This window comes from Vipera berus (genome assembly GCF_964194415.1).
Source record: "Vipera berus genome assembly, chromosome: 4".
Classification (NCBI taxonomy): domain Eukaryota; kingdom Metazoa; phylum Chordata; class Lepidosauria; order Squamata; family Viperidae; genus Vipera; species Vipera berus.
This window is the reverse complement of record NC_138206.1, coordinates 53,149,912-53,169,597: the sequence shown is the minus strand read 5'-3', so window position 1 is coordinate 53,169,597 and position 19,686 is coordinate 53,149,912. Positions and strand designations below refer to the sequence as shown.

Here is a 19,686-nt window from a genome sequence, read left to right as displayed (position 1 = left end):
ACTGAACACCCAGGATCCGTGCCGAGCTCCAGCTGACTGGTGCTCCTGGAAGCTGCACACACCCTGGGGAAAGGAGTCAGTTGCAGCTACACCAAAGACAAAAGGAGATAGATATGCCCCTGGGGTGTTTATATTTGGTCCGGGGCCACCCTGGAGACAGCGAGGGGCTGGACCAACCCAGCTCGCAATCAAAGGAAAACTCCGAATTCAGAGGGCCAGAAGGCAGCCCAGCCACCGTGCCCCTCCACTTCCTTCTCACTCCCTGGGCACAGACACAGTTGCTGCTCTTCGCCATAGCTGTGGCGGGACTTGCAAGTACTTCCATCCTGCAAAGCAGCACTGCCCTGGCACTCCTGCCCACCACCATGCTGGCAACCCCAACTAAAGGCCGCACACTCTAGCCTCGCCCCGTTAAGCAAGGGGGCAGCAGCCAAGGCTACATCAGATCTGCAGCTTGTCAGCAGCGCTCAAAGGCTGCCCAACTTTACTCTGGGATTTTGGAGGGGCAGCGCCATGTTTGCAGGCATGGTGGCACCTGCTGGAAAGCCTCCTGCTCCCCCCCCCCGGCAGCTTCCTCCTTCGTAGCCTGATTCCGACAGGCTTGCCTGCAGGGCGGCAGGCAAGAGTGCCAAGTGAGCCACACTTTACATTGTTTGATGACTGCTAGCAACCTGCAGGCTGTGAACTTTCCTTTCCCCCTTGGGGAAAGAATTCAGGACTGCTAGATTTATTTTTCCTGCTAATTACAGTATACTTTGTGGGTTTTTAAAGGAGTTTATGAGAAAAAGATGTGTCTGAAAATTAAAGGATGTATGGATTGTGAGACAGGGAAGGCAAGTACATGGACTTATGCACTTCCAGTTGCCGACAGGTGTGTGTTCTGTACCAGCCTGCTACCGGCCTTGCAGAAAAGGCAACCCCTTTATAAACGGCAAGAGGCTGGAATACGTCTGCCAAATTTATTACAAAAACAAACAAAACACATACCAAGATACAGGAGCTTTGAAACACTATCGGAGCGGTTGCTTTCAGCAAACCAGCCCTCCCCAAACATTCCCTTTATAAAGAGTTCAGGGCGTGGCCTCTCTTTGCCTCCTTCCGAGAAGTCCCACAGCCTTCCTCTGCTTGCTCCTACTTGACTGCCTCCTGCGTCGGGCGTCCTTGAACAGGGCCAGCTGTGGGTCATCTTCATCCACACTGTCAGGCTCACACAGCTGGGTCTCCATGGTGACCAAGTGGGAGGGGCCTGCCTGAGGGCTATCATCAGCAAGATCTTCAACACCCCCTTCCTCCTCTGATTCGTCGTCCAACCCAACTGCCGAACCCACAGGCTGACCCTGAATCACAACAGTGTGCCACTAATATTCTGACTGGACACCTGCACAAGGGCCCAAAGATTATCTTCATTCTTCATAGGGCGGTATTGTGGATTAATAAAATAATGAGAACTAAAGGCTCAAAGGGAAGGTAGATTATAAAGAACGAGACCTTTTCGGGTCTTCAATTCCCTTCCTGTTAAGAGTTCCTTAATAAGGTTTGCTCTTCCTTCCTAACATCAATAAAGGTGGCTTTTCCAGAAAATATGTGACGAGCTGTACTTAGTGATTTAACTATGTTTTCTTTTTGGCTGTGTTTTAATTTATATATTTATTTTATTTTTTTTATTTTATTACATTTCTATACCGCCCTTTCCCGGAGGACTCAGGGCGGTTTACAGGGTAATTAAAAACCAAAAATACAAAAGTTAAAAACCAAGTTTAAAAAAGATTAAATTTATAATATATATAATATATAATGTATGTTTAATCAAGGAGGGCTTGGAGAGGTAGAAGTGGCCAATATGGAGGCTGCACCTTGCCCTCACAATCTCTGTCTCCCCTGCAGATCTCTGGAGAGGAGGAGGTGGCAGGGGAGCTGTGTGAGGGAGGCCGCCCCAACAAGCCAGCATCCTTACCACGCACAATTGGAAATGAGAATTCCCTTTTAAGAAGGGCTAACCTCTCTTGTGCAGGACCCAGGAGCGCTGCTCCCCTGCCGCCTCCTCTTGCTGTCCAGAGGTCTGTCAAGACAGAAGTTGGACTTGGAGGAAACTGCTTCCTACAAACGTCCTCCACCCTCTGCTTTGCCAGGAGAGGGCACTGGACAGGGAAACATAAACGATGTCTGAAATTGGGAAAGGAACATCTCTTTAGCAACACACACACACACACACACACAACCAAGCTTGGAGACTTGTAGCCAGATCTGAGCTAGCAAGTTGCCAATCATGCCTGGGCTTAGGGAGAAGGCCCTCTCCTTCCTCTGTGGATAAGTCCCCAAACCTGGAATGTAGTGTGCATGCATGCGCACGGGCTTGGCTGCTAGCAGTTTAGGGAGGCAAGGAGTTTGTGGGGCCCTGAGTTGTCCCCACATCGAGTTAGCCAGTGCAACTTGTTCCATTCCGACCCAGCTGTCTTGAGTCAGCTGTGTCCAGTGAATGGCGTCAAGCGGGCCACGCCCACCTACTAGGCAATATTGTCCTATCCTAAAAGTGGTACAATCTCTGAAAAAGGTTGAAAAGCCCTGTTCTAGAGCAGGGCTTTCACCCATTTTACCACTTTTAGGATATGGCAACATCCGAGTACCACCAGTCGCCTAGCAAGGTGTCAAAAACTTGATGACCAAAAAAAAAAAAAGGAAAAAAGTGATGAACTACAGGTAGTCCTAGACTTACAACAGTTCGCTTAGTGGCTGTTAGAATTTACAATGGCACTGAAAAAAGTGCCCCCCAAACCACAGCCGAGCAAGACACCTGCCTGCCCACCCGGCGGTGCTCTTCCTCCTGTCCGAAGTTTTCATTGTTGTGAGCATTTCTGTTGAGGATTGGCAGCGGGGGTGGGGTGGGGGTGTTTGGTTTTTATTCTCCCCGTGTGCTGGGTGTTTGCAGCAGGTTTTGGTCACTTCACACGACCCTGGGACGCTGTGACCGTCATAATCAGTTGCCAAGCATCTGAATGTAAATCACAAGACCCTGGAGATGCTGCAACATTCCAGCTGATCGGCGCTTCTTCTGGGCTCAGAAGCACCAGGATCAGCACCGAGCTCCAGCTGGAGCCTGGTGCTGATCCTGGTGCTTCCACTGAGTCCTGACAGCCCTGCAACTCCAGCCATCTCTCGCTCAGGCTTGTGTGGTGCTGCCACCGGTTCAGCTGATTCCCCTCCTCTGCTACCATTTTTCTAGGATGGTCACGTACCACCTGCCAGGTGCCAATGTACCACAGGTGGTACCCATACCACTGGTTGAAAAGCCCTGTTCTAGAGAATCCCATGGAAATTAGGCCACGCTCTGACCATGACAAAGGAGACATCAAAAACATCCCCAATGATAGGCTGGTGGTAAATCAGCGCTCCTGTTGGCTGACGAGGGGCCTGTTTCCCAGGCTTCAATTCCCAGGAGTGCTGATTTACTGCCAGCCTATCAAGTACTTAGAAGGTGAGGGCTGTGCAGCACAAGGAAACTACAGCTAACTGCTTAAAAGCCAGCCATCAACAGAGCCCAATCAACACCTAAAAAACAACACAGATAGAACAGGCACTATAAACGCCACATACAGAATGTCTCACACTCTGCTAGAGAGAGGTTCCCTGAGGATGGGCTCCAGAATGAGTCCAAAAGCTCGGAATACAAAGCCTCTGGTCCTGGTGACCGACCCAGATTGGATTCTGCAACATTATCCTGGGACACATATATTCACATTCATACATAGGCATTGCTCTGAGAGGAACACCAGATCCAGTGTGTGCCCATTGTCCTGTGCTGTGTTCTGGGCAAACTGTGACCTGCCTCGTCTCCTCCCAGCTTTCCTCCTTCAAACATGCTGGAAGAAATGCATGAAAAAACTACTCTTGAGAAATTCACTTCCCTTATTTGAAAACAACAACAACCGTGTCTCCCATAGTCCAGGTAGTCCTTGATGTAGGACCTCAATTGAATCCAAAATTTCTGTTGTTGAGCAAGATAGTCGTTAAGTAGGTTTTGCTCCATTTGGTGACCTTTCTAGCCACAGTTGTTAAGTGAATCACAGGGAAGTAATTTAACCTATAACAATGTACTATGAAGTTGAAGGTTGTTAAAAACAGAAGAATGAATACAACTCAAGAAAAAGCAACTGATTTTTTGCATTTCTAAAACAGCAGGAAAAGTATCTGCGCTGGCTGCATGACGGCGAAGTCAAGTCCAGATCTGATGATTTCCTCTCGATACGCTGGAGGCGCAGATTCTAGAATTCCCAGCTAGAGCACATCACGAAGGCATTAATTTGGAAGGGGTGGGACACGCAACCATAGGAAAAAAAATCATCTTTGCCAATCACAATATTGGTGTAAACTGTAGCTCCAGTTCTGTGCAACAAATTATGTAATCACATTATATTTTGATATCCATAGGAACCAAGGTCCATAGGCAATATAAATGCAGACAGGGTGCCGACACTGTTTCTTGTTCAAGTGAATCTCAAGATCATTTTAGGGTTAATTTGGAATGAAGAAATAGTTAAATATTTATCAATTCTAAATTACTGCCCCCGCCCCAAAGGTGCCTTTCAAAGAGGGGGGAAGAGGAAGCTGTATCACTTTCTGTGGATTCATCTTCTCATATATCCACTGGTGCATTCTGTTTCTGAATAAGATGATTCACTTTCTCCAGAGGCACTAAGATTTTCCCATGAATACAGAGCACTTTGAACATCAAAGTTCTGACTATCTGACATGCCAGTGGAATGGTTTGGTTCAAATGCATCAGAAATGCAAGACTCATTCAACTGTAATACATCTTTATGGTCAAATGTAGAAAAATCCAGTTTTTTATTTGCTATTCCTAGCTTCACGGTATTTAAATCTACGTTTAAGCAGTCTGTACATTCTGATTCTGCTGCATGGGCAGAATTCACTTCCGAAGGATATAATTGGGGAATTGGGCTGCCTTTGTCAATATCATTCTGATTTTCTTCTGCTAAAGTTCTGGTTATTTTATTTGTAGGAGCTAAGCAACCTGTGAACAGCTTCTGAGTGATGGCCACATCAGAGAGTGGTGTAATCTTGTTAAAGGTGCCACATTTGGTATCAAAGTTACTCTCATCATCGCTTTCACTGTTCTCATCCTCACTGTGTTGTTGCACTATGTTACTTTCCTGGACTTGGAGACTACAAACTTCATCACGATCCAATTCAAAGACTGAATAAGCCATGTTAGGTTTGATGTTCTGGGAAAAAAACAAAACAAATGTTGGTACGCACAAACATTCAGAGATGCCCTCAAAAGAGTAATATACTCTATTCCTTTCACTAGTGATACAGTATTTCTTTGCTTCTTTGTATCTTTAATGGTGGGTCTTTATTAAACTTCCTTTCGGCTTTGGAAGACTCCTGCGAGTCCCTTGGACTGCAAGGCGATCAAACCGGTCAGTCCTAGAGGAGATCAACCCTGACTGCTCTTTAGAAGGCCAGATCCTGAAGCTAAAACTCAAATAGTTTGGCCACCTAATGAGAAGGAAGGACTCACTGGAGAAGAGCCTAATGTGGGGAGAGATTGAGGGCAAGAGAAGAAGGGGACGACAGAGAATGAGGTGGCTGGATGGAGTCACTGAAGCAGGAGGCGTGAGCTAAAATGGACTCCAGAAGATGGTAGAGGACAGGAAGGCCTGGCGGAACGTTGTCCATAGGGTCGCAATGGGTCGGACACGACTTCGCAGCTAACAACAACATTAAACTTCCCTTCCCGAGGATGTCAAATTCTTTCTTCTTCTTTAATTCTGCCCTGAATTCCCTTGTGGGTAACTAGGTACAGGTTCCTATTTCCCTCTTTCCTGGTGAGGAAAAATATGCTAAACAAATGGACATAAAAGCTCTCAGCAAACCTCTTGGCAACCAGGGCCCCAATTCCTCACTTCTCTTCAGAAAGCTATGAGATGGCACATGCTAGAGAGTTCAATGAGGCTTTATATTCCCAGTAGGAAGGCAGAGATGGCTTTTGTAATCTTGTTTGATATATTGTTCATAAATGAAAGAAAGCACGTGACATATACAATTTTTCACTCAGACGCACCTTGTGCCCTCTGGCACAGAGATGGATGATATCAGAGGGTAGGACTTTCCATTCAGCTTCACTGCTAATGTTACTGTCAAACCCCACCCTGGTGTAATCCGCTTCAATTAAAAGGAGAGCTGGATTTCTCTTGGACAGAAAACATTTCCTCATGTCTGATGTAGATGTTTAACCACATCTATTACCAGAGGCAGCACAGAATAATTAGTGGGAATTTCATTTAGCCTCAGCCAGTGGTGGGATTCAAATATGTGAACCACTGGTTCTCTGTGTGGATGCCGCTTCTGGAAGTCCATTCTGGGCCTGGGCAACAAAAAAGTAGCCGCCAGTTCTGCCAAAGTGGTGCAAACTGGCTGAATCCCACCACTGGCCTCAGCAACACAATCTGTCTATTTTAAAAGAAGATTCCCTTGGATTACCAGAGGGCTGTTTACAGCAAATTAATCTTGCTTCCAAAATCAACTCTAAAGTTACATACTGTAAAGAACCCTTCTTAAATCTTGTGCAGGTTCTTGACTTGTATATCAGGTCCTGAAGCAATACAGCCAAACTAAAAAGTGCTGCTTTTTTGGCACATTAACTGAATATGTAAACATATAAGACTAAAATGAAGAGGAGTCTTACAGCCATTAGGATAGAAATAGTCTTTAAAGTAATGAAGAAGCTACATCACCACAAGTCTACGAAGAACAAGGAATATAGGGAATGTTTAGTGGAGTGTAAGGGTCATTTAGCCTCTTCTGGGAACCCCTTTTACCATCTTTGGTTGAGCTGCCCGAACACATACCGATCTTAAATTGAAAGTATTTTGCCACACTACTTACCAAGGCATTTGGTGATATTTTCCTTTTAACGAAAATACGACCAGTCTTATGTAGGTAAGCCACAATGACTAACCCTACGAATAGCATTAATGGAGCCAAGACTGAAAGTATAATATAATCTGCAGATTAAAAATATATTTCATTAAGCCACAATGCATTTACAGATTATTAGAAAATTACCTGGTTTTGTTAGGAAAATGAAGAACTGTAATTTAATCACGTAATAGATACTGAAATGCTAAATGAATTCTATGTTTAGTCTTTTAGTGACAAAATAAAACAAGTTCTGACTCATTCCTTTTCCTTGTTTCATAATTCATTGTACCTTGTCTGTTTTCGGAGTCAAGCATAATACATTTTGGAATGGTGGAAGTGCACTGGGGCTTAAAATTGTTAGACACCTCAACGGCAATGCAATAATTTTTATTTGGATGCAAATCTTCAAGAATAGTGAAGAAACTATCCTGTTCGGTTGTATTATCAATACGCTGTAAAAGACAAAAAAAAGTGAATTGTTTTTAAAAGCACTGAAACGATAAAGCTAAATGATGTGAATTGATGAAACTCCACTTTAACCTGGAATCAAGGTATGGCTTTGCACTTACAGTGGTAGCTCGGTACGCAATGGCTTTGAAACTCATCAAGTTTGGTACTCAATGCACTTTGATACAAAAACTTTTGTCCCGGTACTCATTGTTTGTTTAGTACTCAATGCACAAGCTAGAACTTGTTGGTTCTGGCTGCCTTGTGAGTCACTACATTATTCCTTACAGGAAAAATTTGTCTGATACTCCTTGTTTTTGGTACTCACTGTGCCCCTGGAACCAATTAACTATGAGTACCAAAGTACCATTGTGTTTTTTTATTTAAGAATGTCATTTTCTATATGAGGGTTAGACAAATACTGAGATATTTTGTGAAGTGCTCTAAATACCAGTACTATTACTATACCATTATTTATAACTAGAACAATCATAATAGCAATGGCAACAATAGTTTTTTTGTAATTCGTGTTTCTGAATTGTATGACATTGCAATGTCAATATGCTATCTTGCTTTTTTATATTCTGTTAATTTAACTCAATTATGTGGGTTTATATGCTAGTATGGCAATAGATTTTCTATATTAGTCTTAACAACTCAATCCATCAAGTTCATTTGGCACTCTGAACCCATACAAAGGAAACTTGTCCATCTGGATTCCATCATTCCATTTAGAATACAAACACTGAAGTATAATTTTTGGAATTGTGGAAGAAACCAAGGTCACAATGGCTGAAAATGATGTGAGCTCAACACAGTTGAAGCTGAGATAGATAATACTATAAAAGCAAAAAAAACTTAGCACATTTCTTAATTATAAAGTGAATTCTGTTTGATATTTTTAAGACCTTACTTAATAATCACTTACATTTTCCTTGACATCAGATGTTTTCACTGTGATTCTATAGTTAAGTTTGTGATAAATTTTAAGCAATAGGGGTGGAAGTTTCACTGTGATATTTACACAGTTTTGACAAACAGAAATATTAAACTGAGGTGGCTTGAGGCATCCTGGTTAAAACATAAATAAAAGAAATTATCAATACTATTTGCTGGCAATCCAGATTTTTTTTATCTTAGCAAAAATAACATTCTAAAGTATAAGTATCTTGGAAGTCCTACAGGGTTTCTAATCAAACCTAATGAATTATTATAAATAATATTTTCAATAGAAAGACACATACACAGTACAATACTTTTATTTTTTAATGTTTTATTATTGGTTTGCTTTAATCATCAATGTCAACTTTGATTCTGAAACTCAGCCCTGAATATAGAACCTGATCCTTTTTGTTACTCTTAACTTCTAGCCTAGCTTTTTAAAAATCTCCTTAAATGTATAGTATAACTGGATATAAAGGTCTTTAAGGCCAACTTGCTTGACAAATGAACAAAAAAGTATTATTTTCCCAAAGGAAAATAATTTTGAGATTTCAGTGAAAATACATGATTCAAACGAAAGGAAGAAAGAAATTACTTACGTTCACCATATGGACTGAATGATAGAATATCTGAATAATTTACTCCATTCCTGGTTTCTTGCTGTACTAAAATAAATGCATTTCCTTGGCAAAAATCTGCAAATTCATTTGTTAGATTACAGAACGGTCTTGTAATATTAGTACATTCCTGGACTGTCTTGAAGTCTGATTTTCTATTAATATATAAAAACAAGAAAGAATACATTTTTTCCAGTAAGAAAACAGTGATTCTAAAGAAATATATAATTGGCCAAACTGTTGGGCCCAAATTAGATGTATATGAAGTTGTCTATGCAAGATTAGGCACCCTGGTAAAATTCTATGTTTCAATTAATTCATAGTTGATGGAATCTCTACATGGTGCATAGTTAAATACGGCTTTTTTCTGCAAATTTCAATGTACTCTTACTAGTTGTGTGCATAGATTCAAAATGATAAAGCAGTAAATATGGCAGCTACAAAAGTCTGTAGTAGACCCTTCCAATTTTCTAACACTTCCTTTGGCAGAAATAACAGCTTTGTTGTTTCTTATAATTGAGAATGTTTCTGTTCTCACTTTTAGATTCTTTTCCCATTCTCCTTGCTCAGAAATATTCCTGATCTCCTTGTAAGTACTGTATCTTTGAGAAGATCCTCTTAACATTCATTGTTAAGAACAACAGATGCTATTAAAAACAAAGCAATGTGCAAGAGGTGCAAATACTCTGCACTGCTCCTGGAAAGCACGGTTGCTTTTGAAAATTAGCTTGAAGTTTAAGTGCTATTTGGGAGGGCTGCTTGATGAATTTAACACTTTTTGCAATGCCTAATTAGGTCATCTCTTTTCCTTCTTCCAGAGCTAGTGATCTGTTCCTTTCAGCTCAAAGGGCACCCATTTTTATCCCTCCCCTTTTCTTAATTTTCCTTCTAACTATTCTTTTTCCTTAACCCAGCTGTTGCCAAAGTATGAGTCATGACCTCTGGAAGATTGGCATCAATTTAGAGAGCAATTGACTTTTTTAAGCTGGTGAGGCATAATGGGTGTTCAAACCTATGTATTTTTGTCTGGACGAGCCTGCAGCAGGTTTGTGCAGAGAAAATGGGGAGCAAAACCCAGAGAAAATTTCAAGAGATGATTCAAGCCCTGTGCCTAACTATTTATCAAAATATTAATGAATCACAACAGTTTCATTTGTTTCTTTGGCATTACATGTTGTTTAGTTTTATTTGGGGAGTATCACACACATTCATTTATTATTTATTTATTTATTATTTAAATTTATATACCGCCCTATTCCCGTAGGACTCAGGGCGGTTTACAGGGAAAATTAAAAGTTAAAATACATCACATAAAATTAAAATCGATTAAAACTAAGATTAAATTAATCCCTGAACTTAACTAAAACCCCATTAATTAAATAATTAAAACCCCTCAGTCTGGGCCAGACAGCTCAAAAAACCAAGTTTTCAAGTCCCTACGAAATGAGCGAAGGTCGGGGGCGGTCCTAAGCTCCGTGGGAAGCTGGCTCCAAAGGGCCGGCGCGCCCACAGAGAACGCCCTTCCCCTGGGAATAACTCTCCGGCATTCCTTAACTGGCGGTACCCTAAGAAGGCCCTCCCTGTGGGAGCGCACAGGATGATGGGAAGTTGATGCCGGCAGCAGGTGTTCCCTTAGATAATCCGGACCCAAGCCATTTAGAGCTTTATAGGTCATTACCAGCACCTTGAATCTCACCCGGAGGGCAACCGGAAGCCAATGCAGTTCACGGAGAAGAGGTGTTACACGGGAGTATCGGGAAACTCCCATAACAACTCGCGCAGCTGCATTCTGCACCAGCTGAAGCCTCCAAGTGGTCCTCAAGGGCAGCCCCATGTAGAGAGCGTTGCAGTAATCTAGCCGGGAGGTCACAAGCGCATGGGTGACTGTGCGTAGGGCATCTTGGTCCAGATAGGGCCGCAACTGGTGCACCAGACGAAGCTGGGCAAAAGCCCCCCTGGTCACGGCTCCTATATGATCTTCAAAATTGAGCCGTGAATCCAAGAGGACACCCAAGTTGCGAGCCCTATTGACGGGGGGTAACACCTCACCCCCCATCATTAGTGGTGGAACAACCTGGTTTATCCGAGATGCCGATATGCACAGCCACTCAGTCTTGGCAGGATTGAGTCGAAGCCTGTTTCTCGCCATCCAAACCCGGACCGCTTCCAGGCAACGGGACATCACGTCGAGTGCATCACTGGGTTGGTTCGGGGTGGAAAGAAAAAGTTGGGTATCATCAGCGTACTGATGATACCCCACCCCGAAACCATGAATGAGCTCGCCCAGCAGTTTCATGTAGATGTTGAACAGGAGGGGAGAGAGGACCGACCCCTGAGGGACTCCACAAACGAGAGACCTCGGGGCGGACCTCTGCCCTCCCGTCAACACCGACTGCGAGCGGCCCAGGAGGTAGGAGGAGAACCACCGTAAAATGGTGCCTCCCACTCCCAACCCACTGAGACGCCGCAGTAGGATACCATGGTCGATGGTATCGAAAGCCGCTGAGAGATCTAAAAGGACTAGGACAGAGGAACATCCCCTGTCCCAAGCCCGCCAGAGATCATTCACCAGTGCGACCAATGCCGTCTCCGTGCTGTACCCGGGCCTGAAACCCGATTGGTATGGGTCCAGATAATCAGTTTCCTCCAGGAACAGAGGAAGCTGATGCGCCACCACACTCTCAACAACCTTCGCCAAAAAGCGAAGGTTGGAGACCGGACGATAGTTATTTAAAACAGCCGGGTCCAGGGCAGGCTTCTTGAGGAGGGGCCTCACCACCGCCTCCTTCAAGGCAGCGGGGAAGATACCCTCCTTCAAGGAAGCAGTTATTACTGCCTGGAACCAGCCTCGTGTCTCCTCCCGAGCCGCATAGACCAGCCAGGAGGGGCACGGGTCCAGTAAACAAGTGGTGGAGCTCAGTCTCCTCATAATCCTGTCCACGTCATCGGGAGAAACAGGGTCGAACTCAGTCCAGATAACATGCTCAAGACCGCTTGATTCCTCCATGCCAGACTCTGCCCAGTCAGAGTCCAAACCGGTCCGGATCTGAGCGATTTTGTCCACCAGATGATGACTAAACTCCTCAGCCCGACCCTGTAAGGGTTCCTCCCTCACCTCCCGATTAAGGAGAGAGCGAGTCACCCTAAACAGGGCGGCTGGGCGATTATCTGCGGACGTGATGAGGGCAGCGAAGTAATTAGACTTCGCCGTCCTCATCGCAGCGAGGTAAGACCTTGTAAAGGCTCTTAGTCGCAATCGGTCAGGTTCAGACCGGGTGGACCTCCAACCACTCTCTAGACCCCGTCTCCGACGCTTCATCTCCCGGAGCTCCACAGTAAACCATGGAGCCCAACGGGATCTGTGCCGAGTCTGGGGTCGCAAGGGTACAACACGGTCAAGTGCCTCGGTAGCCGCCCTTTCCCAGGCATCAACCAAGGCATCGACCGGGCTGTGAGTGAGGGAGATAGGTAAGGACCCAAGCACCATCTGGAACCGTTCTGGGTCCATTAGGCGCCTGGGACGGAACCATCTGGTCGGTTCCACAGCCCGGCAGCGGGGGGTGGCACAATGGAAGACCAGCCGCAGGAGATAATGATCGAACCATGACAGGGGGACAACAGATGGCGAGCCCCCTCCCAAATCATCCAACCATTGTCCAGACAGAAAAATCAGGTCAAGGGTGTGACCCGCCCCATGAGTCGGGCCCTGAATTACTTGGGTCAGGTCCATGGCCGTCATGGAAGCCATGAACTCCTGAGCTAACTCTGACGACTCTCCCAGGAAGGCAGGTTGAAGTCGCCCAGAACTATAAGTCTGGGAAACTCCACCGTCAACCCTGAGAGGGTGTCAAGCAGCTCAGGCAGGGCTGTTGCCACACAGCTGGGTGCCAGGTATTTTAGCAACAGACCCAACTGAGCCCGAGGGCCACATCTCATGAGAAGGGACTCACTCCCGCCTATCTGGACAACGGTGGTCTCCCGCGGACATAAGGTCTCCCGTATAACCACCGCCACCCCACCGCCCCTGCCCTGAGCCCGAGACTGGTGTAGCACACAGAAACCCTGAGGGCAAAGTTCAACCAGAGGGACACCGCCCTCTGGGCCCAACCAGGTCTCCGTAATGCATGCCAGATCCGCGTGTTCCTCCTCGATCAATTCCCAGACGAGGGGAGCCTTGTTCACCATGGATCTGGCATTGAAATACACCAGTCTGAGCTCAGGGTCCTGATCCCCCTCGCCCCCGGATACAAGGGTACTAACCGGAGGGTCGGAACACGCCACCGCTCGAAGATAGCGGGGGCGCGGTCCCAGATATTGATACGGCCCTCCGTGTAACCGCCTGCTGCCATTCCCAATCGTCGTGGGGATTTTCAACCCCACCCCCATACCAATGGAACCAAAAGCCCACACCCCCAACCCCATCTCACCGGGAACTATTGGAGGCCCAGACTGACAGCCGGTTGATAAAACCCTCCCCGATTCCCTCCCCTCCCTCCCATTCCCACCCCTCCCTAACCCTTTAAAACAACCGGCTAAAAACATACAAGGGGCCTCTTAATGCATTTCCACCAGAGGCCCCTATTTAAGCCCAGACACCTCTCAGGGTCCCAACAATTGGGCCCGTCCTTAAGGGAAGTAAGGGACATGGCGACCGGTCGTATCCAGGTCGTATCACTTAAGACAGTCACAGTATTGTAGAGTTTGGTAACATTTCTATCCTTCCCTGATATTTTTATAAATGTGACATCTGGCAAGTACGGTATGTACACCTACACACGTAAAAGCAAGAAAACAGTCTGAAATACACTTCCAAATCAATCATGCAAGAATATTTCTGAGCTAGAAAAATTCTGAAAGGAAGAATGGGAGAGGATTTCAAAAGTTTTTCTTAATTACAGGAAACATTTGAAAGGAGGTTTTACAAAATATTGAGTGGAAAGGTTCTAAACTTCTGAACCTGCTATATTCTTATTTTGAAATTTTAAACATGTGCACATAAATAATAAATATGCACTGAAAAAGACGCCAGGTTTAACTATGTACCATACAGGAGGTATATCAACCGTTGTTCACTTGAGGTTCATTGGAACTTATAATGGGGAAAGCACTTGGGTGGTTAGGGCTAGTGAGTCAGTATTTTTTCCCAACTCTTTGATTCTCTCAGAATTTTTCTGGGTTTCGGTGGAAATGTTTAAGGTCCTTTAGAACCTCAGATGCCTTTACTGGGCATCTGCTGCTGAGAATTTCTTTCTATCTTCCACCTTAGATTTTGGTTCATCACTGTTGTCTGTGCATCTGTTTTTGAGAAAGCTGGGCAAGTAGCCAGCTTTCCTGGTCCCATAACATGACGCTCTGAATCCTGGCTTTCTTGAGACCTGGTAGGGGAAAAAGAGAGAGAAGGTCTGTGATAGAAATGCAAGCATCGAAAAGAAAGAACCATAAATCATCCCATTTTCTAGTGTCCATAAAGACATCAGAGTCCTCTGAGAATCTTCCTTATTGTTCTACAACAGACATGTCAAACACAAGGCCCGGGGGCCGAATCCGGCCCGCGAAGTGGTTTCATGCGGCCCGTGAAGCCATCCTGGAAACAGTGAGGGAATGGCGCCCACTGCCTTGGCCCCGGCCCAGAGACCGTCCTTCTGCCAGAGACCCTCAGATCTGTCCCACTCCTGCCCAGGCCCCCATAGGCACCCTTGATGCCAACGATGTAGAGCTGGCCACGCCCACCCAGTAGGCCATACACACTCTAGCCATGCCCACCCAGTAGGCCACGCCCACCCAGGCCACACCCACCCGGCCCCTTGAGGGCAACCGCAATGCTGATGCGGCCCTCAATGAAATTGAGTTTGACACCCCTGTTCTACAACCTAAGACAGTTTTCCCCCTCAAACTGGTACACTCCTTCTGGTTGCTGTACATGTGCAAGGGGCATCACACATCTAAGCAAGGCAAGGCAAGAAGATATTCTAGGTAGAGACAGATCCATTCCTGGAGGTTTCGTCCTCTGGAGACACCAAGTAGAGCACAACAATGTTTAAATGAATTTACTGACTAAGACATTTTGAACTGGTTTTATTTGGGGGATAACTTGACACAGGCTATGGTTTAAAATTAAGGATCAGTGCACTATGTGAACCCAGTTTAAATTCAGGAACAGGTTACGTGTACTCCACTACCTGTCTAAAACCCCAAGCACTAAATGTAACAGAAGCAGAAAAATGGGGAAGATTGAGTAAAAAAGCATTAAATCTGATCTTCCCAAGTAGAACAGAACAATATATAATGAAATTTATGGCTGATATTTTCACACCTACCACCTTTGATTTTATTTTTAATTCTATTGTTGTTATTACATTTATATCCTGCCTTATCTTTGGTAGCTCAGAATGATGCACATGGGAGTCTCCTATTACTTTGTTCTTATACTACAACCTCTCAGGAAGTGTGTTAAAAGAGAGGGGAGCTGGCTCTAAACCTTCATGGTCATGTGAGAACACAAACCTGGCTTTCCCTGCTTCGTTTAACACAGGGGTCTTCAAACTTGGCCCTTTTGTGATTTGGAGACTTCAACTCCCAGAATTCCTCAGCCAGCGTGCCTGGGTGAGGAATTCTGGGAGTTGAAGTCCACAAGTCATAAAAGGGCCAAGTTTGAAGACCCCTGGTTTAACACCTATACTACAATGCTCCTGATTTAATTCTAAGCCTCAAATTCACCTCACTCCAAAGCAAACATTGTAGAAATGTTAAGACACATTACAATCTTTAAACTGGCATTCATTGGCCTATTGTGTTTTCCTATAAAAGATTGTGTTTCACAACATAGAAAGCAGGAAGACAAAAATTATACAGTGGAGTATAATGAAGTAAAACAAAAGAGGACAAATATAGATAGGAGCATCAACTCAGTTGGGCTGTTGGTTTGATCTCTGAGCTTGGCAATTTGGTTGCAAATGTTTTGTCTCCATTCGGGGGGACATCTTCAGTACACTTTTGAACTGTGCTAATCTGTGAAAGCACTGGTCTTTAAATACTTTTTGGTGTGATGTAAATTGGTGTGGATGTTGGTTTCGGGCTGTTTGGCTGGTTGTTGTTGCTGGGCCATAGTCTTGGTATTTAAGTACCATCTATGTGATGCAGATGCTGTTGTTTGTTCAGTTGCCTCTGAGTCATGATCTGGTTTCGGGTTGTTTGTTTGGCTGGCTGTCGTGGTCGTGACGTGGTCCAATTTCTTGTGGAGGGTTGTGATTTTTGTTGCTGTGTGGTGGGGTGCCTGTTTGTTTGTTTTTAAATGCTGCCTTTGGGATTGCGGTTGAAGTAGTTCTTTCATTCTCAGCGGTTGGTAGATTGGGTTGATGTCTGTTTATTAATTTGTTGGTGGAGAACCAGGCTTCAAGGAATTCTCTTTCTCTCAATTTCGGTTGGGTTACAACTATGGTCCTGTTTAGATGAAACTTGTGTCCTTCTGAGTCTTCGTGGACGGACATAACACAAAATGGTATTTACATCATACAAAAAGGTATTTAAAGGCCAGTGCTCTCACAGACAAGCACAATTGAAAACGCACTGAAGATGTCCCCCCCACCCTGAATGGAGATGAAATGTTTGCAACCAAATTGCCAAGCTCGGAGGTCAAACCAACAACCCAACTACCAACCCGAGGTACTAATATTCAAACACATTTCAACTTGCCTGGAGTTATAAGAATTAACTTGTTCCTGGCCTTTTGCTTCTGATTTCAACTCTGTTCCCATGGTAAGTAAATTACAGCCAAAATTGCTAAAGAAAATAAAACAAGACATTTTTCCCTTCCATTTTATCGAATTTCCCAGCCATTCAACAAATATACCCATTTGGTCTAGGTTTATCTCCATCAACTAGGAAAAAGTGCTGATTACTGCCATTAACAGTAATGACTGACTGGTTTATTTTATTTATATAAAATGAGAACATATTGCCAATTGAGTGATAACTAGATTTTTGCAAACATACTTTAACTGAATATAACAGACTGATGTTCTTTAATTTATAGGCACTTAGTAAAAACTGTGATGATGAAAATATTCACAATACAGGAATATTGCATTCAGTGTTGGATGCAAGCATATACTGTAGGTCACAGGTTTGCATCAATCATCTCATAATGCAATTTTTGTCACTTATTTTCATTTGACCTCTTGAATACACCAAGGATTCCATTGCTATATTGCCTCAATATTTTCATTTGGTTTTAGGTCCATACAGGATAGCATTATTACTCCAAGTACATGCAGCACTCAGAATCCTTTCTGACTCCATTTGCTGAAAATTGTTTTCACAGTTTTCTATCTTTTTCAGTCTGGAAACTAATAATATTGAATTGTATTCCCAATCAGTGGCGTAGCGTGGGGGGTGCAGGGGGGGCGGGCCGCACCGGGCGCAACATCTGGGGGGCGCGCTCGCACTCGCAGCTCTCTGCCCCTGCCTGGCTCACTCACTCTCTCTCACTGCAGTGCTGGCTGTGCGAATCCGATCCGAGCCGCTGGGTCGCCGCCCACTGTGGAGGGGGGGTGCCAGGCGTGCGGTGCGGTGCGGAGAGAGAGCGAGGGACTATCTGGGGGAGGGACAGTGCAGCGGCCGCCCAGCGCAGCGCTGAGCGCGGGTTAGGGGGCGCAAATTACTTGCCTTGACCCGGGTGCTGACAACCCACGCTACGCCACTGTTCCCAATAATAGGCTTTATAGAATTAAGAAAGAACCCTCTTTAAACTCTATCTTACATTCAGGAAAATACAGAAAAGTATGGCACCATTCAAATGTGTCATAGCCTGGTTACTTTGCATTACCATCCCATGCTCTTTGGCCATTGCCAAATATTAAGTGTGGCCTCTGTCCACAAAATGATAACCACTCCCCAACTTTACTCTGTATCTATAAAAAATAATATCCCATCTGATCAAATTGCCTCTACGAAAGATGTGCCAAATAAATGTATTGACTTTTAAACATTTGTATTATTTTTATTTTTATTGAAGCAGTATCTAAGCACCTGTGTTAAAATAATGCTTTGTCCACCGTGATTACTTATAAACACTCACAAATTGTAAGTATACATATGTATAAAGAAAACAGATAAGAACCTTTTCATCGTATACATCACTGTGTAGCATGCTGATGTCCTTGAACTATTTCCAGCTTCCCATGATAAAATGTACTCAAATTCCTCTGCTTTCATTTTCAGAACGAATGGTGATTCAGATGTTTCTTGTGCAAAAAACAAAAAACAAAACTCTCACTGTATATTTATATTCATGAAGGAAGAAAATACAAACAGAATGTACAAATGTATTAGGACATGCCATGTCTATTTCTCTCCTAGCTTAAGCCTAGATTTTTCTTCCTGCTGCCCTTCTTTACAATTTGATGGTTCTACTAGGTAAAGGTAAAGGTTCCCCTGCACATGCGTGCTAGTCATTTCCGACTCTAGGGGTTAGTGCTCATCTCCGTTTCAAAGCCGAAGAGCCAGCGCTTGTCCGAGGACGTTTCCGTGGTCATGTGGCCAGCATGACTAGACGCCAAAGGTGCACGGAACGCTGTTACCTTCCCACCGTAGTGGTCCCTATTTTTCTACTTGCATTTTTACGTGCTTTTAAACTGCTAGGTTGGCAGAAGCTGGGACGAGTAACAGGCGCTCACTCTGTTACGCAGCACTCGGGATTCAACCCGCCAAACTGCCGACCTTCTGATCGACAAGCTCAGCGTCCTAACCCACTGAGCTACCGCATCCCTGATGGTTCTACTAGCAGATCCAAAACTGGTCATCTATCTTGCCCCTTACCTCATGCTTCAAGCAGACTGTTTGTCACTGTTATATATTTGTAAAGTAAGAAGCATGCAAAAGCCTGCAAAAAGGAAAGGGGGAAGAGGAGGCCATAAGAGCTATCTTTGAAATAGTAAAAAAAAATGTTTTGGAAAATAGGAGAAATTAGCACAGTGCAGCACAGGTTTCAAGCAGAATGAAATTTCCCTGGGTTTCTGTGACGAACAACTCAGACTGAGTCAATGATGGATATAAACAGTTGCAAAACATCCCATTGGCCATAATGCAAATTGGTGCTTTCTCCCACCCCATTAAGCACCCAGGGTGCTCCTGGTGTGTTTAATGTACTTTTATCCCCCCCATTTTTTTGTTGGATATAATTTAAATCAAGCATTAGATTGCAATCAATCAGCATGTTTATTTTCTGAGAATACCTAGGGCCTGATATGGAGACCAAGGAATTCTTGGAGGCAAGGATGATGCTGGAGGGTGGTGATTTACTTTGCAGCCTCCCAGCATCATACTGTTGTTGCTGATGATGAAGTTGATGTAGTTTTAATGAATGGAACAGAAAGCCCTGATAGGCCTCTTAATTGAAGGGTTCAATTAAGCATCAGCTTTGTGGGTTCCCTCATTTCCATCAGCATTTTTCTTTAACACTGGATTGTTACCTGTAATCATGAGATTACGGTTATATTAAATTTGGTTAATTTAAGTAATGCTGCTTTAAAATCTATTGTTTAAAGTGGGCTCATTTTAACATCAGCAGTCTTAAAAAAAAATCTAAAAATAAACACTTCCAAAAATTTTCTCTCAGCTATGCAAGAAAATGTTAAAACAGAGTAGGGGATATGTGTGTGAAGCAGAGGCTTGCTTGATCTTTAGATATGTCACACTAAATTATGCTTTGGCATAACTTTACATAGATCGATGGACAGAA

The 19,686-nt window shown here is 44.2% G+C and overlaps 1 protein-coding gene across 3 annotated transcripts in view; it reads right to left on the bottom strand.

Moving 5' to 3' along the window:
- Nucleotides 1-4,139: 4,139 nt before the first annotated feature.
- IFNAR2 (interferon alpha and beta receptor subunit 2) overlaps nucleotides 4,140-19,686 on the bottom strand; it is a 29,942-nt gene continuing 14,395 nt past the window's right edge. For all 3 annotated transcript variants that reach the window (XM_081326446.1, XM_081326448.1, XM_081326447.1), the window contains exons 4-11: nucleotides 18,067-18,190; nucleotides 16,641-16,727; nucleotides 14,210-14,323; nucleotides 8,931-9,103; nucleotides 8,318-8,460; nucleotides 7,232-7,394; nucleotides 6,907-7,025; nucleotides 4,140-5,240 (exon numbers count right to left, since the gene is read on the bottom strand). In XM_081326446.1, coding sequence (XP_081182572.1) covers nucleotides 4,623-5,240; nucleotides 6,907-7,025; nucleotides 7,232-7,394; nucleotides 8,318-8,460; nucleotides 8,931-9,103; nucleotides 14,210-14,323; nucleotides 16,641-16,727; nucleotides 18,067-18,190 — 1,541 coding nt within the window. In that variant the 3' untranslated portion in view covers nucleotides 4,140-4,622. The remainder of the gene's footprint in view (nucleotides 5,241-6,906; nucleotides 7,026-7,231; nucleotides 7,395-8,317; nucleotides 8,461-8,930; nucleotides 9,104-14,209; nucleotides 14,324-16,640; nucleotides 16,728-18,066; nucleotides 18,191-19,686) is intronic.